The sequence below is a fragment of the Lontra canadensis genome, unplaced genomic scaffold (assembly GCF_010015895.1).
Source record: "Lontra canadensis isolate GAN:19392208 unplaced genomic scaffold, GSC_riverotter_1.0 scaffold51, whole genome shotgun sequence".
NCBI lineage: Eukaryota > Metazoa > Chordata > Mammalia > Carnivora > Mustelidae > Lontra > Lontra canadensis.
Genome location: NW_022631045.1, coordinates 6,062,563 through 6,088,207, shown reverse-complemented (window position 1 = coordinate 6,088,207; position 25,645 = coordinate 6,062,563). Strand labels below are relative to the sequence as shown.

General features: G+C 38.6%; 1 protein-coding gene across 2 annotated transcripts in view; it reads left to right on the top strand.

Moving 5' to 3' along the window:
- Positions 1–25,645, top strand: part of EPSTI1 (epithelial stromal interaction 1) — an 85,519-nt gene that overhangs the window by 42,892 nt on the left and 16,982 nt on the right. For both annotated transcript variants that reach the window (XM_032873960.1, XM_032873959.1), the window contains 2 exons: positions 6,697–6,790; positions 17,011–17,094. In XM_032873960.1, coding sequence (XP_032729851.1) covers positions 6,697–6,790; positions 17,011–17,094 — 178 coding nt within the window. The remainder of the gene's footprint in view (positions 1–6,696; positions 6,791–17,010; positions 17,095–25,645) is intronic.

The window sequence follows — 25,645 nt, the reverse complement described above, 5'->3', positions numbered from 1 at the left end:
GAGAAAAGCACACAGTGTATACCATAACCTGAAAGGAAGCAGGTATATTGGGGTTGAAATGGGGAACAACAGACCCTGAAGTTGCCAAGATAGCAGGAGCCAGACAGATCATGCACATCATGGCATACAGTCTGGGTTTTATTTAAGCTATTGGGGTCAAACCTTCAGAAGCTTTTTTATTCTTTTTAAGAGGTGATTATCATTTGCTGTGTCCAGAATAGATGTGAGGAGGCAAGAATAGAGATGGAGAAGCTAGAGACAACATTACTGCTGGAGTCCAGGCAGGAGCTGGTGTGGGCTCAGTTTAGACTTATGTCAGTGTTTGTGAATTTCAAGTGAAGCCAATCTGTCCTACCGCTCTTCCATCCTCCTCCATGCTTACCATCCCCAAACACCTGCTATGTTATTTTTCCTCAAGTTTGATTCACTTGCTCTGGTACACATGCAGAGAAAGCAGATGGTTGACTTTATTTGAAAAAGAGGAGGGAGTGAATTAAAGGCATTTGTAAAGGAAAGGGTCCTGGGATGGAGCCCCGTGTCGGGCTCTCTGCTCAGCAGGGAGCCTGCCTCCTCCTCTCTCTCTCTGCCTGCCTCTCTGCCTATTTGTGATCTCTATCTGTCAAATAAATAAATAAAATCTTTAAAAAGAAATAATTTTCAGTGTAGAGAAAGTTACAAAAATAATATGGCATTTTGAGTAAGATCTTCTTCTAGCTTCCCCTAATGTTAGTATCTTATAAAACCATAGTACAATGATCAAACTAGGAAATTAACATTGATATAGCACTACAAACTCCAGGCTTTATCAGAATTTCACCAATTTCTCTCCAGTGTTCTTTTTCTATTTTAGGATCTGATTCAGGATCACATAATATAATTATCGGTTATGACTATTTAGTTTCCTCCAATCTGTGACAGTGCCTCATTTTTGCCTTACGTTTCAAGACGTTGACACTTTCAGTCAGTATTGGTTAGATAACTTTGTAGAATGTACCTCAAATTTGGGCTTATCTAATTTTTTTTATGATCAGATTGAGGTTTTAATTTTCAGAAAACTAAAAAAGTGATGCCGTGTCCTCAGAGCATCATACCAGGGGGTATGTGCTGTTGATGTCCTCATTATTGGTGATATTAACTCTCATTATTTGGTTGTGGTAATCTCCACTGTAAAGTTATTTTTTCCCTTTGTAACTGGGGGAGATACTTTAGGACTATTCTAATATCCTGTGATCCTCAAATTTTTCCCCACTGATTTAGCTCTGAGTGCTTATATGAATGCTTTTTGTTCACACCCACTTACATGAAACTGACTCAGGCAAAACAGTATCTGTTTAGCTTATCTGATAACCCATATTACTAAGCACAAAGCAGAAACTAAAGAAATATCTGTTGCCTGCACAAATGCAGGCAATGTGAATGTAACAATGATTACTTGCTCACCTAAACCTCATGGTGGGGAAGTTCAGGTTTGTGAAGCTATTGTGAAAGATAGGAAGAATGTATTATTAGATAGTACTCCTATAGAATGGCTTCTAAGACACACTGAGGTTTTGTTTTCAAACGCGTGTTATAGCATGATTTAATTTTAAGTCAGAATCACATGGACCTAACAGAATTATGCATATTAAATATCCATCTGTATGGCTATAGTAGTTCTCAAGATCACCAGGGGTGCTTTTGAGAAACATACTCAGATCCTGCTCCAGGCATGCTGAATTAGAAAGTCCAAGTCTTGCATCCAGTAAGTTCCAAGAAGCACCACAGGTGATTCTCACGATACTAGTCTCACACAGGTCTTCCTATTGGCATTTTGGAAATTATTGTTCTGAGGAACCTAGAATGGCACGTGTAAAGCTTTTCCCCAATAAGCACCACAATGGTATGTATGCGTTTTCTCTTTTTGAGAAACATTTCAAAATCATGGAGAATCGGTACCAACCACTAAAGTCATACCTAAGATTTTGCTTACATGTGGTTCATTTTTTTAAAAAGATTTTATTTATATATTTGACAGAGATTTTATTTATATATTTGACAGACAGAGATCACAGACAGGCAGGCAGGCAGGTTGGGGGGCGGAGAAGCAGGCTTCCTGCTGAGCAGAGAGCTGATGAGGGGCTCAATCCCAGGACCCCGAGACCATGACCAGAGCCAAAGGCAGAGGCTTAACCCACTAAGCCACCCAGGTGCCCCATGTGGTTCGTTTTTAAAAAGAAATTTAAATGGCATAGAGATTGATGAACCCTTTCACTGTTCCCCCCCATCCCTCCATCATTCTGGTAGTATTAACAGCTGTTCTGGTATGTAACATTTTTCAGTGCCCTTCAGCCAAAGACCACCAGGAATACACCTGTAGTTGAACATGCTGGGCTTATTACTTGTTGCAGATAAAGAAAACACACACCATAAGAAATGGTGAGATATCTCAGTAAGGCTGCTAGGAATAACTGATTAGGATTTAGGTTTTGGTTGGGTAATTTTGGGAAGGGTCTAAAGAAGCAGGGGATAGAGGTGCCTGGGTGGCTCAGTCATTAAGATCTGCCTTCGGCTCAGTCATTAAGATATGCCTCGGTCCTGGGATCGAGCCCCACATTGGGCTCCATGCTCAGCGGGAAGCATGCTTCTCCCTCTCCCACTCCTGCTTGTGTTCCTTCTTCACTGTGTCTCTCTTTGTCAAATAAATAAATCAAATCTTTAAAAAAAAAAAAAAAAGAAGCAGGGGATTGCTCTGGGTTATGTGTTGTCAGCATGTGGGGACGATTCTATAATTGGGTGTCTCAGTAAATCTTACCTATAGGAAGGACAGCCTAGATGAGTATAAAGCTGTAACTGGTGAGGAAGTTGCCATTCATTTAGCAAGATGGGGGATATTTGGTAATTTGTGAGATATACTTGTGTGAAGTGGATGCTCTGTGGGGCCATTTTTGTCCATTAGTAGAACAACATAATTTAGTCAGATTAGTTTGTAATAACATTGAGTTGTAGACGTGTTAGAACAGTTCCCAGATGTTTTGAGCTGCTTTTCTTTTTCTCATCATGTGTATTTTTCCAATTTTATTACATATATATGAAAACACAGAGACCCCTCCACTCATATATTCAGAATATTATTTTGCATCCTTCAGATATTTTGATCACTGTATCATACTTTCACAATTCCTCATCTCCCCCACTGGATACTGTTTTTTGGAAATGAACCATATTGATTCTTGATGTAGACCTAGTTCATTTCCCTTTTCCTTTCCATTCTCATCTCTCCCACCCCTCCCACACCTGGCTCAATCTATCTTCCTTCCCTCTATCCCTGAGACTTTTACAAATGATGCTGTTCAGGTGTCTTTAAATACCTATATAAGAGTTTCTCTAGAGTAGGCATTTAGACACGACACATATACTCAACTCTACTAAGTATTGTCAAATTACTCTCTGAAGTGGTAACACTGATTTTCCCTTCCATTAACAATTTATAAAGGGATGAGTTTTGCAAGACACCCTCCCTAGCATCTGGAAGGTTATCATACTTTTATATATTCTGGGCCTAGGTAGCTTCTAGAACTGACAAGAAGACAAAGCTCAAGGATGAATAGATTCTTCCCCTTTCCCACCTTCCCCTCCCCCGACTAAGGTTCTGAAATACCTAAGCTGCCTAGCTGAATCCTTCAAAATCTTTTTTTCCCCTCTTTTTCCTCAGCTCTTATACTAACTTTTGGAATTGATCACCTGAATTAAGAAATGATTCTCTTGTATATATTTCTTTATGTTGTGTTATAAGGGTATGCTGGGGCTGTAACAGACTTTAAAATATATATAGATTGAGTAATATGGGTTTTTTTTTCTTGCTCATTTAAGGCATGGGTGAACAAGTTTGAGTGGAGGCCCTCTTTACTCAGTCAGACACTAAGCCAATATAGGCTTTCCTGCCTTCAACATACAATTTTCAAGTTTGAGCTGGGGTTTATCTTTACTCCAGCCAGCCAGAAGGAGAGAATGTGGAGGGGCATGTGTGGGAAGTTTATAATTAGTTAGTCCTGGAAGGGGTATGCATCACTCCCTTTCATGTTCTATTGGTCAAGACTCAACCCTGTGCCCAAACTTAACTGCAAGGGAGACCAGGAAATGTAGTCAAGTTGTGTGACTAGAAGAGGAGAATATGAGTTTGGACATTTAGCAATCTCTACTGCAACTGGGTTATGTTGAAGTGAGGTTATCCTGAAGATACTTTTAGGATAAGCCATAGGAATCACCCGAAAAACAAGCAGAAACGACCCTTGAAGATCTTAAGTTGGACATGAGTGGACAAAATCTTCTAAGTCAAGTCTGAGTTATTGGTAATCCTTTCATCAGTTCTGTAGAGAATAAAGGAAAGGAGTGATCTATTTATGCTTGGGTTAGAGTGATAAAGCAAAAGAGGATCATTCCCCTTGATAGGTGGCAGAGTCACACGGATGACAAAGGGCAAGAAACACCAAGGGAAATGTAACTCAGTGCTGCAGTCTGGGGTTCTTAGTCTTGTTAGACTTCCCAACAGGAGATTCTCCTACTTTTGCCTTCAAGGAGGTTGAATATTTTATTTTTATTAAATATGACCACGATTGCCTACAAGGATCCCAATTCAGTTTTGGCCAATATATGGAAATTAGATTATATATGTAGGCATGGTACTAATAGTAGAGAAATACCAGTTAGTTTAGTAGCTTGGAACTTGGCTTGTTTATACAGTTAATCTTTGGGAATAATCTGCATTCTGCACAGACCCCAACTTGCATTCCTATGACAGTCCTGTGGCCCTGTCATTATGATTTAATCCTGTGGCATAAGTGGGGCAGTCATAATTGGCAGAAAGGCCATGGCTAGTGATTGGCTCTGCAGTTAAGTACTTGGCACTAGCAGTTAAGAGGCAACCATTAGTACACAATGCAGGGCTGCCGGTCAACTTGGCCTGAAGTTCCTTCGTTGTTTATCACGGTGTTTCTTTTTTACTGCTTTTCCTATGTCTGAATTCAGCTAAGGATATTCAGAAATCTCATCCGAACTTCTGGCAACTCTCTTAACACTTTTGACTGATGACTTCATAAAGCCCCAGACAGTGGGGCAGCTTCCAGATTCTGCGACTTCATTAGTCTCCTTGTCTATTCTGGGCAAGATAAGCAATCCTAGACAAATGGAGAGGCTGTTTGTCTCAACTGCCGAAGCCTTATGTTCCTCAGGGTTATGTACGTCACTTAACTTTATGCTTTTCCTTTCCTAGCTTAAGCTTCTGACCTTGTTCAAATGCCATGTTCTATCTAAGTAATTATTTGAAGTGAAGTGGGCATTTCTGTTAACTTTTGAATTCCTTGTTTTGATTTTTCCCTCCACTGGATGCCATTTATTTTTACCAGACCAGTTGTGTTTCCTTTGATGACCACATTTTAAGGGCTTGATGAACTGGATCTTAGCAGTAGGACTAAAATATTAGGGGGAAGAAGAGGGATAACTGAGAGAAGGAGGAAGGCAGAGAGCAGGCTGCAAGGGGCTGGTGCAATATAAATTAGGCCTCTATGAGGTATCTGGATGTGAATGTGAAATATGGTGGCAAAAATCCCACAAATTACAAGAGGAAAGGACAAAGGAATAGAGATCAATGGTAGGCACCATGGGGGAAGTCATTGAAGTAAGGGCTAGGAAATAATTCTAGTGTGCTTTGCTTGACATAGGGGAGTAGAGAAATTGGGGTGATGGGTTTTTTCTTTTTTAAAAGATTTATTTATTTTTTGAGAGAAAAAAAGAGCAGGAGAGGGAGAGAGAATCTCAAGCAGACTCCCCGCTGAGTATAGAGCCTGACCTGGGGCTCGATCTCATGACCTTGAGATCATGACCTGAGCCGGAAGCAAGAGTCAGATGCTTAACTGACTGAGCCACTCAGGTGCCTCCAATGGTTTGGGATTTTTCGGGGAAAATCAAAGAACTTCTTATTAAAACTGATGATATTATTTCTAGGCCAATCTTTCTGAGCTAAAAAGAGGTATCAGAAACGCAGGCCAGACCAGCAGCACTTCTTAAGTTCCACGGGAGGTACAAATCAATGTGAAGGGTGTGTGTGTGTGTGTGTGTGTGCATGCACGCACACGCACGTGTGTGTATGTGTGTGTATGAAGAGAGAGCGTTCATTGTTTTCAGAATCCCAAAGGGAGGTGGTCCATGATCCATATGTGGTTAAGAGTTACTGAACTGGAGGGACTATGTGTCCTGAGAGCAGTCAAAGCCATGAGGGAAATGAGAGGAGACAGTGAATCAAGGGCCATGTAAAACCAGTGTGGAATGAGAGTCACAGGGGACCCACTGTACCACAGCTCTATTGTGAAGTCTGAGGGTCAAGCTTTAATGCTCAGAAGGGAAATTAGAACCCCACGCTGTGGAATCTGAGAGAGCATTTATCTCCATGTCAGGGTACTTGAAATAGAAAATATGAAATCATAGGTTCATATTCCACAAACCTAATTTTATATTTTTCAGACTAATGTTGTTCAATAATGTGGTCTTGCAATAGCATTTTGTTTTGGTTTTCTATACTACCTTGTACTCAAACTCACCTTTTGTTCTACTCAGGAGATTTTTAGTCATCACCCAATAAAAGTCTACGCTAGTATCCAAAGGCACAATAAATAATATTTCTATTTTCATGAAAGCACTAACACCTATTTGTGTTCCTTCTAGCAAAACTGCTGAGTTCCTGAGCAGACTGGCTACAGAGTTGCCAGACAGAAGTACCCATCAAATTGCTCTTCATGACCCACAGTCTTCAACTTGGGTAAGTGGGATGCCATGTAGGGTTGCCATCTGGTACTTTGTAAAGAGGCATTTAGTGAATGAAGACTAAGGGCATAGAGTATCCTTATATCATAGATTGTTGGGACTAAAGGCAGATGACCTGATCTGAAACTTTGACTTCAACTGTTGCTTCCTTCAAACTATAAAACAATGCTGTAGTTGTTATGTACATTATGGGCACCTTTCAGCCTCTGAAAAGCCTTTGAGCTCACCTAGTCATCCATCTATTTTTCTGTCCTTCAGATTTTTATGTTTACATAGAGTCTACCAAGTGCATACAGTTTCTGCCTGGAAGGACTTTAGTTAAGTGAAGGAGAAAACCATAGTTATAAAGTGGACAGGTGAGTGTAGAGCATATAACAGTTAGAAAGTTAGAGCTTAAAGGATGAGTCAGTAACATGAAGAGTCATTCCGGGCGTCAGGAAGTAGAACATAAAAGCAAGAATTAAGGTATAATGGCAAGAAAATGCACAGCTTGTGTTAGGGAACAAGAGTTGTGTAGCTCACTCTTCTAGAGAAGGCTGAAGAAGGATGCAGGAATAATGAGTCAGGTGGCAGTTTGGGTGGGGGTAGTTCATTCTGTAGGGTATCTTGGGTACTGCAGGATGTGTGGCATCCCTTATCCCTGCGCACAAAATGCTAGTAGACTCCTCCAGACATCAAGACCATACAAAAATGCCTCACATGGGAATCTTGTGGTGCTCCCAGTGAAACATTTGTATGATGCTTTGGAAAACTTGGATCTCATTCTTTGAGTGCTGAAGGTACTAAAAATTTTCAGGGAAGGTTCAAGGTCAGATTTGTATTTTGGCAGAATCACACTGGTAACCATGTGAAGGATGGCTCAAAGGAATGGAGAGGCAGAGAGACCTCTAAGAGGCTCTGTATTAGTCTAGGTGAGGAATAATGAAAACATGAAGTAGGTCAGTGGGTGGGAGGATGGAGATAATAGAGCATAGGTCAGAAAACCACTTATAAGGTCAAGTTGGCAGGGCCTTGGTTATTGACTAGCTAACTGGGGACAAGAAAGTAAATGTAATTAAGGATGCCTCTGGGAAAGGGTTATAGTTGAAAGAAAAGATGGATTTAAGTTTTCTAGAGTGTTCACTTTTCCAGGGTTTGGATATGTAAATAAGATGTTAGAGAAACCTGATCTTCATCTTCTCCATCCTCCTTTAGTGATCATGTTTTAAAATGTCAAGAACACATTATGACACTTGTTGGGAAAAGTCATTATGCTCTTACAAAAGTTTAAATGTTCCTTATTTTTTTGGTCCACTTCTAATATGGTATTCCAAATCTAGACTTGCCACGGATCCTGTCATTCCTTCCCTCACTGCAGGGCCCTAGAGGAGAGAGACGAGTAGCTGTAGGTAGTAGAGTTAAATCCTGTGTAGGGACAGTCCTTGATGTCTATCCAGATACCCTGTGGCTGTGAGGGAGGGAACGGAAGTCAGGAACTGGATAGCTTTATCAACTAGGTGCTTGGCTGCCAGGATGGTCTTGATTTTGTTTGAGGGCTTCCTGAATCCTATGGTTTGAAACACCTGGCAAAACTGTGTGTGCCTGCTCGATTGCTTTTTGGCTTGTTTGTTCAATTTAACAAGATCATCCTGAATTTTAATATTGTTGTCCAAAACATGACTCATGTCTCCCAGAGCTGTGTTTTCTGTGGATTGATTAGTGCCTTAGTCACACGATCCTCAGAGCTATTAATAGACAATATAGGACAGCACTGGACCCAGGATGGTTCTTTATGAGCTGCATTCAATAACTGCTCCCCTTTCAACACCAAACTATTAATAATTTGTTGGTGTTCAATATATTTTTAAGTGATTTTTTTTTTCTACCCATATTGTACTCTTCTCATTCTGTCTAATCCATATGCATAGAATGCCTCTGAGAACGCTCTGCAGAACCTTTTCTAACACTTTAGGAATGCCGCACATACACAGGGCACTTTTGTGACATGGGGAGAAGACACCAGCAGTTTGCCTCACCTATGGTCAGTGTATGGAATGTGAGCACTGTGTGGTACCCATTTATGTGGGGTGTGATGAGCGGCAAGGTTTCAAGTTAAAAAAAAAATTTTTTTAACATAATGCAGCTTTTCTGAGGAAATTATTCTTATCACACTTCCTTAAATGTGGATCTTCCATGGGCAGGTGGGAATCTAATAAATACTATATAATTCCATCAACACACAAGAAAATTCCTTTGATACACAAGAGAACTTCAGACAAAAGATGCAGTGTTTACTTACACACGGATTGATACAGTTCTCTGTACTGTACTGTGTGTGTGTGTGTGTGTAGTCAGAAGTCCCAGCATCATCATGCCTTCCCTAAACATTAACATCAAATGTTTCCGGTTATACCAGAAATGGTTTCCAGTCCACTTTGTTGTCTCATGCCTCCTCCTCCACAGAGAATAATAATGTAAAAAGTCTCATTTTGTTGTTCCACTACCCAGTGGCTCCCTGTATCTTTAAAGATACAGTCAAAATTCTTTAGCTTAAACACAAAGCCTTTTCTGCCCTCTGCTCCCCTCCCTCCCTGCATGATACATTTCTTTTTTTTTTTTTTTAAGATTTTATTTATTTGTCAGAGAGAGAGGGAGAGAGAGCGAGCACAGGCAGACAGAATGGCAGGCAGAGGCAGAGGGAGAAGCAGGCTCCCTGACGAGCAAGGAGCCTGAGCCAGGACGCTGGGATCATGACCTGAGCCGAAGGCAGCTGCTTAACCAACTGAGCCACCCAGGCGTCCCGCATGATACGTTTCTCTGCACAGAATCTAGGTCTCTGCCACTCCCAAGTGTGGGCTGTGGACCAGGAGCATGGGCATTACCTGGGAGCCTATGGAGGCCTTGACAAATCCCAGGCCCCACTCCAGACCTGAATAGGAAGCTGCATTTTAACAGTCTGTGGTGACTTGTGTACACATTAATGTTTGGGGGCACTGCTCCATAGCTCATGCCTTTCCAGCCATTTCCTCTCACTTCCGCTCCTTGGAAGTCCTAGTGCAGTTTGGTTAAACCTTTATCCATGTGCCACATGTTTTGAAAAAGTCAACAGTTAAAGAACGACATGTGTCCCTTCCACCTTTTCCATCTCATGCCCACTCCCAATATTTTAAACTCCTTGTATGTAATTCTCGTTAACAACACTGGAGTGTGTATTTGAAAGTTGCTAAGAGAGTAGATCTTAAAGGTTTGTGTCACAAGGAAGACACTTTGTAACTATGTATGGTGACAGATATTACCTACACTTATTGTGATCATTTTGCACTATACACAAACATTGAATCATTATGTTATACACCTGAAACTAATATAATGTAATGTCAGTTGTGGCTCAAAAAAAATTTTTCCCATTGCTCCTGTAATAAATGACTGCAAACTTGGTGGCTTAAGGCAACACAGATTTATTCCATTACAGATCTGGACATCAGAAGTCAGCAATGAGTATAAAGGGGCTAAAATAGCTTTTCCTGGAGGCTCGAGGCAGGCTCAAGGAATCTGTTTCTTGCTTCTTCTAGCTTCCCTTTGGCTACTGACACTGGCTGTTCAGCATGTGGCTGCATCTACTCTCTGCTTTCTTCTTATGTCAGTTCCCTTTGACTTTCTTGCCTTCCTCCTGTAAGGACCCTTGTGATTACACTGGGCTCCCCCGGATCATCCAGGATCCTCTTCTATCTCGGAATCCTCCATTTCTGCAAAGTCCCTTTTGCTATAAGGTGACATTCACAGCTTCTAGGCATTGGGATGTGGACATCTTTGGGGTGCCATTATTCATTCTACCACACTCTCCTAGCTGTTTGTTATTTGGATTCAGGTATCTCATAATGTATAGATTGCTGTTGCTTGACTGATTAAGTTTAGATTTTGTTAATTTATTCCTTCCCCTCCATTCTCCTAAAATTCAGTATTTCATGCTTTCTCTTGCTATGGCTACATAACTATTTTCTCACTGCCAAACCAGTTAGTATACTTTGCATTTTCTTTCTTTTATGACTTCTCAAAAATCGTGTTTTTAACATTTGCTTAGTTTCCTCTGAACATTTGACTGCCCTCCTTCAGATTTTTTTGACTGTTCCAACAAGTGTCTCTGATGCAAATTTCCACACAATTTTCCATTTTGTTCCTGTGAGATAACCTGTCAGTTTTGGGTTTCTTTCCCTCCTGGAACCAGCCCTTTTGCAGCACTCTTCTGCCTTAACCTGAACCGGTTGTTCATTTGGCCTCCTACACAGCTGTTGTTCTGGGACTTTGCTTTCACAGAATGGTCCTCAACCTCATCTATACATGGGAATCATCTGGGGGGGCTTTAAAATTCACTGATGCCTGGGTCATAACCTCAGAGATCTCGTATTAAGGCCTGGGCTTCAGGGCATTTAAAGCTCTCCAGGTAATTCTAACGTGCAGCCTAGGATAAGGCTCGCTGTTTTAAGGTCATCCGGGGAATTGCTCTTATTTGCTTTCCTATGTTGGGTCCCCTGATTTCTGGGTCTCCTATCTTCTATTTTCCTGTTTTATTTCTTTGTTTTGATGGAGCATATTATTTAGTGGCCTCCCAAGAGAAGAAGCATGCTCAGGTCTTTGCATTTCTGAAACTATCTTTATTCAGCCCTCACACTTAGCTTGTAATTTTCTGGTAAGTATTCCAAATTAGAAATAATTTTCCTTCAGAATTCTGAAGGCATTGCTATTCTACGTTTGAGGATTGGTTCCTGAGAAATCCAAGGACATTTGAATTTCAATCCTTATGTATAAGGGCTCTACTCTGCTTCTCCTGGAAATATTTTAATATCTCCTCCCCCCCCCCCCCGATATTCTGTAATTTTGTAATGATGTGTCCTAGTATGAGGGTTATTTATATTCATTTTCAGTCTGGAAACTCATTTCTAGTTCTAGGTGATTTTCTTGTGTTATTTCTTTGATTCATTTCCCTTCATTTTCTTTAAGGAATTCTTATTATTGAAATCCTAGGCCTCCTGGATTTATTTTCTTCTTTGTGGAAAAAAAAATATTTTTTCCTTTAATTTATCTTTGACTTTTTTTTTTCTCCTCCTTGGCATATTGGGTTAGACAAATTTCCCTCCTGAGTGTCTCCTTTCCTGTCATATGACTGCCACACACACACACCTGACAACAGATGTGTGGGGGCTTGCCTCACACCAACCAATTCTGTGACAACAGTCGGGGGTCCTATAGTTTAACTCAGTTCGGACACTATCTACCTGGAGGTTCCCACAGGTTAAGGGCTCAGTCCCACAACACTGCCCTCTCCTTCAGATGCCAAACTGCAAGTAGTAGGTCCCAGGTTACCCATAACTTCTGTCCAGCATGGCTACAAATTGGAGGTTCCCATGGCCCCCTTCCTGGCTTCTCTTAATTTTGTAGAATGGCTCACAGAACTAAGGGAAACACTTACATACATTTCCCAGTTTATTAAAGGATATGATAAAGGATACAGATGGAACAGCCAGATGAAGAGATGTATAGAGTGAGGTCTGGGAGTGTTCTGAGTTGCAGGTGCTTTTGTCCCTGTGGGTTGGGATATGGTCACCCTCCCAGTGTGGATGTGTTCATCTACCTGGAAATTCCCAGAACCCTCATATTTTTGGGATTTTGTGAAGGCTTTGTCACATAGGCATGATCAATAATTAACTCCATATTCATCCCCTCTCCCCTCTCTGGAGGCTTGGAGGGGGCAGGTCTGGAAATTCCAAGTGTCTAATCATGGCTTGGTCTTTCTAGTGACCATTTCCCATCCAGGAGTCCATCCAGCAAGCCTCACTGGAACAAAAGATGCTGTAATGCTCTTAACACTTAGGAATTTATATGGGTTTAGGAGCCCTGTATAAGGGTTGGGGTCAAAGACAAATATGAACCCAAGAGATGCTCCTAATGCTCTTATCACTTAGGAAGTTACAAAGGTTAAAACCTTTGTTGATATCTGTGCCAGGAACGGGGACAGAGATGTATGTGTGCATGTGTGTGTGTGTGTGTACACATTTATTTTTTCTGTTATCTCACACATTTTCTTAACTATCTTCTAAATGGTTTACTGGCCACCTTTTGTGGGGAGAGGGAAGATATTTTTATTTTCCAGGAGCTTCTCTCTTCTTCATTGCTTTTTAAAAATAGCAGCCTGTTCTTGTTTCATGGACAAAATATCACCTTCTGGCTCTCAGAGGACCCAGAGGAGGGAGCAGAGGAAAATTTCAAAGAAGGGGATCTGGAAGCTCACTACTCAGTATGCTGGACTTTATACAGTCCTTTCACTCAGCACCTGGGGTTTGACCACCATGAGCTTCCATGCTAGGTGTGCCTGGTTTAGTTTATCCAGAGAATACCCTTCTGATTTACTGTTAGAATTGGGATAATTACTGGCTGAATTTCTAGGGTGGGAGCAGACATAGGCACTTTCCTATCTTTCATCCGTCATTCTCACCAGCTGTTACATCCTTCTTGGGCCCTCGTGTTACTCTGTGGAGAAAAGCAGCTTCTTGTGGGTATCCTCCATCCCAGCCAGCATGTCCTTTGTTTCGTTCTTTTCCTCTTTTTGCTTATTGTTTCTTCATCTTCCTAGATTTTTGTCTGGGAATACAGATGTATCTTGGTTTCTGAATGTAGTTTGACTCATCTTTTCCTCTGTTTGGGGTAATTTTTGAGAGAAGGATGGTGCAGAAACATTTTTATTCCACCATCTTGAAATAGGAACCCAATGCTTGTCACAGGTTGAACTGTGGTCTCCTTGCCCACCCCAGAATTCATTTGTTAAAGCCCTGACCCTCTGTACCTCACAATGTGACTGTATTTGAGATTGAGTCTTTATAGAAATAATCAAAATAAAATGAGGTCATTAGGGTGGGCTGTAATCTAACAGGAGAGGTGTCCTTATAAAAGGGGAAATCTGGACACAGAGACAAAAGTGTATTCCAGGAAGATGATGTGACAAGACAGGGAGAAGATGGCTATCTACAAGCCAAGGAGGGAGGCCTAGATCCTTCCCTCCCAGACTTCAGAAGGAACCAACATTAAAGATACCTTAATTTTTGAACTTCCAGTCTCTAGAACTGTGAGACAATAAATTTCTGTGTATTTAAGCCACTCAGACTGTGTACTTGTTATGGCAGCCCTAACAAACTAATACCATGCTATTTTTCATTTCTTCACACGGTCAACTTCCCCCTGCTTAGTCTGATTCTTACTCGCTATTTTTTTTTTTTTAAGATTTTATTTATTTATTTGAGAGAGAGAAAGAGAACACAAGCAGGGAGAGGGAGACGCAGACTCCCATGCTGAGAAGAGAGCCTGAGGTGGGGCTCAATCCCAGGACCCTGGGGTCATGACCTGAGCCAAAGGCAGATGCTTAACTGAGCCACCCAGGTGCTCCCCTACTCACTCTTTAAAACACAACTTAGTGTCAACCCATTTTGAGAAGGTGTTTGTTCTTTCTTTCTTTCTTTTCTTTTTTTTTTTTTTTAAGATTTTATTTATTGATTTATTTGTCAGAGAAAAAGCACCAGCAGGGGGAGCAGGAGGCAGGGAGTGAAGAAGGCTCCCCGCTGAGCAGGAAGCCTTATTTGGAGCTCCATCCCAGAACCCTGGAATCATGACCTGAGCTGAAGGCAGACACTTAAGCTATTGAACCACCCAGATGCCCCAAGAAGGTGTTCTGATCCAGTTTAATTAAATGTCCTTTTAGCTTCTTCTGTCATAATACCCATCATGCTGTACTGTAATCATCAGTTATCTTGTCTGACTTCCACACCAGGCTCTGAGGCACTTAAGGTCTGATATCATGTCTTATGAAGTGATTACACATAGTGGCTTACATATTATTTATTGAACATATGTATTATAAGCATAGCTTTTGGGGCAGGGTGAGTTAAAATGTATATTTTGGTTGAATAACAAAAATTTAGTATTAATATTATATTAATATTTAGTGATAGAAAAATCATGTGAATACAATGACAGAAGTTGCAGGATTTAGAACTAAGAAAAATTGTGATCACAAGTTCCCCCCCCCCATTATTTTTGAACAGAAACTTCCTGTCCTGCCTGGGAATCACAGCTGGGTAAGCAAGAGTTAGGATTACAAGTAACTTTGAACTCTTCATAGTTGAGGAGCCATGTGACTTCCCAGTTTCTGTGGCCTTTTAAATGACACTTTGTGTCTAATCCCTGTCTTTTTTTTTCTGAGTGAAAAACTAGGACCCCTATTCTGATAAAAGACTTTATTGAGTGGTTATGTTAAAAGGAAATTATACAAATAGAATTTAGGTTTCTCACTCAACCATCATATCTGCTTTAACTAAATATTTTATTACTCCTTTTAATCTCTTGAGTAGAAGATGTGTGTCCCTGGTCCATTTTCCTCTTTCGGGTCTTCTATGGAATATCTGTGATAAAGGCTAGGCTTCTCTAAATAAAAAGAAGAGAACTACTCATTAGAGAACAACTCTCCACCTTCAGTGTCTTATCACAGTTCTCTTGTGCTTAGGATTTAGATAAGAGAAAATCCAAAGATATTTTTGCTTGTCTAATGAAGCAGAGTTTGAATGTGTGAGGGCTTCCTGAACATATCTGGAGTTCCACTCCAGATGTAGTAGTACCGCTGTAGAAGGCCTCTCTCCCTTCCTGGCAAGTGCTTATTATTTGATGGAATGTAGGTTTTTATAGTGACAGAAAATGGGGGAATAAATTAAGAAGTGCTTGAGAAAAATTATAGTAAGGAAGGGGGGGCAGCCTTCATAAGCTTTATGGGTTATTAGTCCAAAGAACAAGGCCTGAAATACGTAGTGTGCTGCCATGATGCTGCTGGTAGTTTTATGGGAACAATGGCATTTCCTACATATTAGCTTATCAGGCTGCCCTCTCTGCCTTACAGAGGGTGGGCTACAAATCACTGTGAGCCAAGAAAGTATACGACAAATGAACAGACAATATACTTGAAATCTCATAAATTCCAGAAGGCATGGTCACTATGCCAGTGTGTGAAACCCTGTCGTGCTGGGTCAGTGGGACTAGAGGGCATCCTACTGTGTGTGCTGCTTCTCCTAACACTGCCCCTTGAGGCTCTAATTCAGCCAGAAGTAATGACCCTTGTGCTCCTGAACAGCCTTTGTTTTCCTTCTCAGAAATGAAAATGAGCTTCAGGTACTGAAGAAGGATGCAAAGACTTAGAAAGAAATGCATCTCTGGAATGCTATGGTATCAATCACCAGCTGACAGGCTATTTAATAGGCTACCATTAATGAGCAGTAGATATGTCAGTGCTTCAAAAGTCACTGTCTTTATTGCTTGTCTCTGAGATTAACTGATCAGCTACTTGGAGTCTATATAATTTACAGAAGAATATAGCTTTATTTGAGAGCAATATTTTTCCTAGGCAGGGCCCACTTTCCAGAATTTACATGTGTAAGGCATTAGTTGAGTTCCCTATATGTTGAATACAACAGCATTTTAGCTGAGCAGCAAAGGAGTAGGAAAGGCTGACGGAGGGACAGTCCAGGCAAGGAGGAGAATGGCAGATTCAGGGCTTCCGAGTCTGACAAGCTGCAACTGGAACTCCACTGTGGCCTTGTGGTCCAGTCAAATTATTTCACATACCCAAGTCCATTTCCTTATTCACAAAATGAGGATAAAATCTACTTCATAGAATTTAAGGGTTAAATAAAGTAATAGAAATAAATGCCTGGCGATTTAATGCATTGGTGCTGTTGTAAATGAGGTAAAAACTATAGATTTTCCTCCTCCTTGATGGGCTTATTCTAAGTCAGTTTCATCGCCATGCTCTCTGCTTACCAGAGTCTAGTTAGAATTGCTGTTAGTTGGATTATACTTGAAATAGAGGAAAGTTGATATGTTTTTCAAATCCTTATCACTAGAAGAATAAACTATGTTGATTATCTCTGAGGGGTATTTTCTAAGCTTAATTAAACAAACATTTAGATCATCCTTTAAAATGTGCTGGATGATTATACATATACTAGCCTTGTTTTTATATATCCCCAGGGACATCTTCAGACATATGCATAAATCACTCCATAAGCAAGTGTGTATGGAGAGCTTACTGTATGCTTGGTGTAGAGGTTGAGTTATTAGAACCAGTCCTGTGGTAGGCAGACTAGTATATTGTGGCAATGCTTTTCCCTGTGATTATTTTTTTTTTTCCCTATACATTTACAGGCCAGAAGCCAGGCTTATAAGGATTCTCTAAAGGAAGAAGAAAACAAAAAATTGCAAAAGATGAAGGAGGAACAACATCAGAAGGTATTCACAAGACCCTTTTAGTCATTGCTAATTATCTGCTTGTAGTACCAGATAATTTTGAAGGTATTTCTGAACAAAAAAAATTTACATACATGAAAATTATGAAAAAAAAAGCATTAAAAATAAAAAGTGAGATTTGGGTGTGTTTTAAAGTATGAGGGGGTGTGGTCAAAACTCTCATGGTACTTAGCTTCCTAAAGGGGCTGGAGTGTATCTGCTATAGGTGGGCCAGTAATTCAGGAGATAACTGAACATTCATGAACTTCTGATCTACAGAATATATCAATGTTGCTGTCATTTTTCAACCCAAAGACATATGAAACTATAGTGTTCAGAGAATACTATAATGCATAACAAATAGCCATAAAAAGTGATGAAACTAGCTTAAATACTCACCTAAAAATACCCATAAAACAAGGATACTCTATACATGTATTAAAAATATATGAGGTATTCCAAATGTTTTGAGAATAGAATTGAGTGAAATGAATGCAGAACCTCCAAAGAACAGTGCTTAAAGGGTAATTCTCATTAGAATATAAAATTTCTGGTGTGAGAACTGAAAACATTCAATGTTGTGACTTGATGGTCACACCTGCCTTTTATACATTGCTCAGATGGGGCCAGAAGCTCCTCAGCATGGGATGAGAATGAAGACCAGTGCTTAGCTCTACGGTGCCACTTCATTCCAGATCTTTTAAAGAACAAAATAAATTATTTAGCTAGTTGGACACCATTATCTTCCCCATCATTCTCCCATCCAAGTACTAACCAGGCCCGACCCTGCTTAGCTTCCGAGATCAGACGAGATCGGGCGCGTTCAGGGTGGTATGGCCGTAGACTTCCCCATCATTCTCATTTTCCAACTTCTTCTCTTGCCATATTGGTGGTTGATAAATCCTGTCATTTCTTCTAGAATATCTCTCAATTTATTTCTTTATTATAAAATTAACTTGAATTTTAACTCTCATTTGATTTCCTTGAGTTGATTTAATTTTTTCCTTATGTCTTTGCTGTACAACATAACTTATTATAGCAATTGTGTGTAAAATCACTTTATGAAATAGACTGTATGTACTAATTGGCGATGCTATAATTTGACCCTTTTGAGTGCTATCCTCCTTCCAGCAATGGTCAAGCCCTTACTCATTGTTTCCATCAGTTTATCGTATAGAGGATTTGTGTCACTCAACTGCTTTGTGCATAGTAGATAATAATTAAATCACTGGAAGAAATAATTTAAGCTGTACATTTAGCTACTGAGCTACTATGTAAACAATGAAGAAACCAAGAAACATTTTTATTCCTTTGTGGTTTTTTTAAAACATCTTTTTGTTTTGCCAAAGGCCTCATATTGAAATCCACAATTTAATAATTAATATAGTAAGATTCTAAAGTAATTAGCATGTAGAAGCTAAGTGTAATATACACTCATGTTGTATTTTCAAGAAGTGTGAAGTGACATGTAAATGTTAGTCTATTTTTGTGACCTTTTAACTTAATATCAAGTCCTGAGGTACTTAGATACTGAGGAGAATGTTGTAAAGTTGGTATAAGATATACTTATATAAAAATAACTTCTAGTGAATTTTAAATAGTACTTTATAAAGTTTGGTGGAATATTTACAACGTGAAAACCATTAAAAGTAGAACATTTCACAAAGAGAACGCTCAACAGATTAGAAAATCAGATCTGGGATTTAATTTTCAGGTTGAGCAGTTATTTTAAACAGTGAAAATTAAGCTTTTTATTTCTTAATCTTGTTTTTCTTCTAGAGTTAGACAAATACTGATACATATTTTCTGGTTATTGATTGAGCATATTTTTTTGCATAAATTATTTCCCTTTACTTACTATAGCTTTCAGTAAAATGAATAATTTTGGCATATACATAATCCCATCATTAGAGTTTTGATAACAGTAGAATAGAGAAGGGTAGTTACCTTATTTTTATTTCTCTTCCTTTTTGTTCAGTCTGTAGTTTACATGTCCCTGAAGGCATTTCCTGATTGGTAGAATCTCTCATTCTGTATCACTTCGAAGATTTAGCTTAAGAAAACAAGCATCAGGTTTATGCTAAGAAGATACAGAAAAAACAAACAAACCCAGACGTATAACATCACATCTATTCATGTGTTTATTTATTTCATTCATTCAACAAATACGTAGTGAATACCCACAATGAAGTGATTCATAAGCAGATAATCTAGGTTAAATTGAGGTGATAGCACATTTATTTTGCTTTGTGTACCTCTTTCACATTCTTTCATTACTCTGATCTCTGGACACAGTAGGTTCTTCCTTAAGGTTAGCCTATATATATTTTACATTTAATTCAGTTTTCTCTTCTTACAGAAATTTATTTATAATTCCCCTTTTATCCTATATACTCAATATGTTCTTCTTATTTGACTACTTTTTTGCGGGGGCAAACAAATATACTCACTCTTGCTTTTCTAAAATAACCCCTTCCTTGATTCTGCTATCCTTAGAGATACTATCTTTTCTGTTTCTACTGGAAAAAAAAAGACAAACGTAATTTTACTATAATTACATCTTTATTATTAATTTTGCCCTTTGTTCCTTATGTTCTGATTTATATTTAGAAGTGCTCATACTGAAACCTCTCCAAAGGTAAATTCCTTCTGATCATTCAATTCAGTGGTCATTTTGCAATCCTGATCTCCTGGTAACTCTGTAACAGTATTTAATTATCACTTTGAAGTTTTCCTTTTCTAGCTTTTTTTTTTTTTCCTGGCGGATCTATCTCAGAGTAATCTGTCCCAGTATCCATCCATCCATCCTATCAACAAACATGTATTGAACTCCTATTATATTTGGAGCCTTTTGCAAGATGCTAGAGGTTCAATGAAGAATAGGACGTCAGGGATCTTCCCAAAGTTCGCTTCTTAATGGGGGAGACAGACAATTAAAAGGAGACAAAGAAATAAACAACTGCATTTTTAATTTATGGCAATTAATCACTTTGTAGTAATTAATGCTGCAAAGAAGGAAATTGTGCATTGTGATAACTTCAGCGTGGCTTATTGAATACTGTTGATTACCTACCTTTCTCCTAAAACCCTGATTTTTTTTTTTTTCCCCTCATGTATACATCCTACTTAGCATAGCCCATGTTTCAGAGAAGGTAGGCATATCCAAGTACCAGGGATCTAATCCCAAAGGGTCTAACTTCTCATGGGCATTCCATTCTCCTCAACTGTGACTGACTTAGCTATGGACATGGGAAATTGTTCCAACCAATGAGACTTAAGGGAAGTCTGTCTTTCAGTACAGATTTTTTTTTTCTTTTCTTTTCTTTTTTTTTAAAGATTTTATTTATTTATTTGACAGAGAGATCACAAGAGGCAGAGAGGCAGGCAGAGAGAGGGGAGGAAGCAGGCTCCCTGCTGAGCAGAGAGCCCGATGCGGGGCTCAATCCCAGAACCCTGAGATCATGACCTGAGCTGAAGGCAGCGGCTTAACCCACTGAGCCACCCAGGCGCCCCTTCAGTACAGATTTTTGCCAATATGAAATATACTAGTCTTCCCATTTAATGATTTCAGCTTGATTTCTTTTTTTTGTTTTGCCTTTTTATTTTGTCTGATTCTAATATTTTCTCTTAGCTTTTTTGTCTGAATTTATACAGCAATTTCTTTTTCCATCATTTAATTTTAACCTCTCTGTGTCATTTGTTTTAAATTATATTTCTAGTGACAAAAGAAGCTGTTTTTCCTTTTACCCAGTTTCATGGTTCCTTTTAATTTAATATATTCTCACTTATTGTGATGACTAGTGCATTTGCACAAATTCTCACTGCTTAATTTGCTTTTTAGCTGTATTTTCTTCCTTGTTTTCTGTTCTCTGGTTTTTGTTTGTTTGTTTTTTTTTTTTTTTGATTCTCTGAATTTTTTCTGTTCAATTTTTTTTTTCCTTTCCTCCCTTCTTTTCTCTCCTGTCTTTCCCTCTCTCCTCCCCTCCCTAGTGGTAAGAAATTTAAGTGTTTTGTTTTTGACCCTGTATGACCTTTGGTCTATTTAATCTCAAAATATGTGTTTCACTTTAGGGAAATTTCTAATTCTTTTCTATTTCTTCTCCTATATTGTCTCTGTTCTTTATTTCTGGATATGTTTCAAATGGATTTTGGAGTCTGAGAACTGTTCTTTAAATCTCTTTTATTTTTTTCCTTATACTTCTATCTGTTTGGCCTTTTTCATTGTATTCTGGGAGAAATCTCTAATTAGATTACCCTGCTTACTAATTTATTTCGTAAGTTTCCATTCTGCTTACTTGGCACTTGTATTGAATTTATTTACCAAGACTGCTGACTTTTTCACAGCAATATTATGCTTTATAAGCACCATATTCTTTCTGATCTCTTCATTGATGGTAATTACACAAACGTTAAAGTTTTCTGTTTACCATTGTAACTGTTTTTTTCCTTTCCATTTTAAGTTTTATCTCCTGTGATTTTCTTTCTCAACTGTATGATTCTTGGTCACCTTGTTTCTTTGGGCATGTTGCCAAATGAGGTATTCAGGAGCTTGTCATCTAGGAGTAGTAGCCTCTTTTTCTCCTCTAGTCGGTCAGTACCTGGGACACTGTCCTGTTTCTCTGAGCCCAGATACCCCTCCTCCATTCACTGGTTACCCAGTGGCCCATGTCTGTGCTGTCTGCTGTGTAGTGTGAGTGTGGGAGGGAAAAGGGCCCACGGCCAAGCTGCTCTCAGTGAACTTCTCCAACTCATCCTCTTAATGACTGCCTCAGTATTACCTCTCAGAGCTCTTTCAGAGGCACAGCTAACTCAGCTCAGCTTATCCCGCACATTTATTTCCCTGTGTAATTTATCCTGTCTCCTTTCTACCATTCAGAAACTTAAATAGATTTCCAATAGGCCAGTTGCACTTTTTGCATGTTTATTTACTCTTTATAGTCATTTGGAAAGTAAAAACAAACCAAAAAATAAGAAAATACTGAAATAATTGGGTGACAAAGAAAATTATTATAGAATACATAAAAAGTTATGAGAGCATTTTATGGAGAATGCATGCAAAATTGTATTCTGAGACATTATACTCAAAAAAGAAGAATCATAACTTTTAAATCCAATCAGTACTAAAAAAGAAATGAATTAAGCATCCAATCTAAGAACTTAGAACATGAACTATAAAGGATACTGAAGACAGTAATTAAGATAAGAACAGAAATTAATAATAACTTCAAGAAACAGCTGTTATAAAAATCAAACAGCTTGTTTTTTGATAAGGTCAACAAAATGAACAAATCTATGGCAAGTCTAATGAAGAAGAGATCAGTAAAAATGCAAATACACAACATTAGAAATGAGGAGCCAGAACCATAGATTTGGAAAAGATTAAGCTTATATTATTGTAGATAGTGCTATGCTAATAAATCAAATATGGGGATTAAGTGAATGATTTTACAGGGAAATATAAAACTCTAAAATGATTCAGAGTTAAAACAAATAAAGACAAATGAAAATGCAAGTGATTTCTAAAGTTTTCTGAGAATTATTCTCCCTTAACAAGCTAAACTTGGGAAATTTTACAGAAAATTCATTGGAATTTTCAAGGAACAATATTTTTTCCTGTGCTTTAGGAACAACTTGCTCTAAGGTTGTTTCAGAGCAAGGAAAAGATGAAGTAATTTAGAATTAATATTGAACTGTACTCTCCAAGATGTCACTGCCTGATAAAGAGAACACACACATGTAGAAACTTAGTGAGGTTAAATTTGAAAGAAAATTCTAGTTAATGGTATTTTTTCCTCTTAACTAATTTACCAAGGCAATGTAAGATTTATTCTAGGAATGTGAAGGTGACTGACTATATATTATAACTTTTTATATCTTTTCACTACAGGATAGGTGATGAAAGAAAATCCAATGGACCACCTCTTTAGCTATTAAAAAAAGGCATTGATAAATTTTAATCTCTATTACTAATTTAAAAATAACAAAAACAAATACGGTGAACTAGAAATTTGAAAGGTTGTGTTAACATACATGCAGTCTTCCAAACCAATAACCGACATTAACTCAATGGTGAAATACTATAGCAGGGAACAATATTAGGACATCTTCAACTCCTACTACCAACCAGTATCTGGACCTGGAAATTCTAACCTCGTTTGTAAAGTTATTTGATGGAAAGCTTTTTTTTTTTTTTAACTTAAAACTCTTAATACAGTTTGGAACAAGGTTTGGGAATTATCTTAACCAACTCAGTAAGACAAAAAAACGGAGCTTTTCTAATTACTGAAAATAAGTAAAATTATTTTTGGGTGAGAACAACTTGCCTGCACAACCTGAGGGAATCAACTGAAAAATGATTAGAACAAATGGAATTAAATTAAAAAGTTACAAAATACAGCAGGAATCAAGAACTTTCTCAAATATTAGCAAATATCAATTAAAAAATAAAATGGAATAAAAAGGCCTTATCAAAAAGATATGTAACTTGCGTATGTAACTTGCAACTATGTAAATACTGTTCAATTTTTAAAAAAGTAAACAAGCCAAAAAACTCCCAAACTCTCCTATTATCTGTAAGTGTCAGTTTGAATAATGTAGAGATGGATGTTGCTCCTGAGTGGTAAAATTCGATATTGTAATAACTGTAGTTCTATCCATATTAATTTGTGAGATGTGTGCAATTCCAATAAGATTTTCAGGGGAATGAGGTGGTTTGAAAAACTCTTTCTACATTTCAACCATGAGAATAATCACAAAATTAAATAAGAAGCTTTACAAAAATATGGATAATAATTTGTGTGTTTGCTGGGGCAAGGAGAGTATACAGAATTAGGTATTAAAAAATAGCTCAAACTCCCTCATACTGCCGTTTGTAAGAAGTGAACTGAAAAGGGCTCTTTGACAACATCAAATTAGAGTTTCCAAAATGTGAAAGTATTAGATATAAAAGGTCTAAGTTTGTTCTGCAGAAATAATCAGAAATCAGAAATGTATACAAGATGTACATACAACATTGTGGTTTTTTAAAAATATTACTGGAAGGTTTGAAACAGTTTGTTCAAGGATAAAGGATTGAGGATTTTGAAGTTTGGAATACCATGCGTGTCTGAATGATACGGGCATACGATCACCTATATAACAATGAAAAAATTTATAAAATAGACTCCAGGCAAGTTTTGAAACATGCCTCTTCTTATTGTGCTCTGTGGAAATTACTTCATCCCTCTAAGCTGTATTGTGTATGATAGTTATTTACCTCATGATACTGATTCTAGGACCAAATGAGAGAAAAGCTTGTGGAAAGTTTATCTTAATGCCTGGCATGTGGTAAGCCTACAAATGTGACCTGAGCTGCTGATAAGAAGTTATAATCTGTGTGTATAAAATCAAGAAATGAAGAAATTGACATGTTATTCCTGGGTAGAGAGATTTTATGCGTGATTATTATGTCTTCCTTTACTTTTTTATTTTTTAAAGAGATTTTATTTATTTGAGAGAGAGAAAATGAAAGCATGAGCAGAGGAAAGGGCAGAGAGGGAGAAGGAGATGGAGAAGCAGGGATTCTGCCTTGGGACTTAATCCAAGGACCCTTGGGTCATGACCTGAGCCAAAGGTAGATGCTTAACCAACTGAGCCACCCAGGTGCCTCCATGTCTTCCTTTATAGTTTCTGTACTTTTTACACTTTCCATAATGAATAAGTAACTTTTAGGAGAAATCTTTTTTAAAAGAATAGAGTTGGGGTGCCTGAGTGGCTCAGTGGGTTAATACTCTGTCTTTGGCTCAGGTCATAATCTCGGGGTCCTGGGATCAAGCCCTGCATTGGGCTCTCTGCTCAGCGGGGAGCCTGCTTCCCCCTCTCTCTCTCTGCCTGCCTCTCTGCCTACTTGTGATCTCTCTCTTTCTGTCAAATAAATAAATAAAATCTTTAAAAGAAGAAAGTTGATAGGATGTATTTCTGGGTTGGGAGCTAGAGAGCTGGGGATTCAATGATTATTATAGCTGGAAGTCCATTTCTCTCTATATTAAAATGGTAGAACTAACAATAATTAATGAAAGGAGAACACACATTAATAATGCTATTTTTTACTCCCCTACTTCACCCATTAAAATTTCCTTCTTTTGATTTGGTTGTCTCCTCTTAATTTTTTGAAGTGGTTTCCACTTTTTTCATTAGTGAATCCATCTTTGTCCTTCTAGGCAAAGATATTGCTGTGAGGAGCCCCCAAATCAGGACTTCTCTAAACTGTTCCCTCCCATAAAGCTGCCCTCTTGTATTAAAAAACATTCAAAGAAGGGGGTCCTTTAACATCTGTGGCATCAACTCTCCTTCCACTATGCTTTTCCTCTTGAGTTGAGAGACCATCCTCCCCTGGGAGAAGCTTATCTTGGCCAGGCGATGGCACTTTAATGTTTACATGAAGCGGTCAAGCTGAACCATGTGGGAACATCCCTCGCTGGGATTCAGACATGATTTCAAAATGACCCTCTCTTACTCTTCAATGACTGCACGACAGCCTTGCTCTGGGGCATCCCTTTCACTCTGGCCACATCAG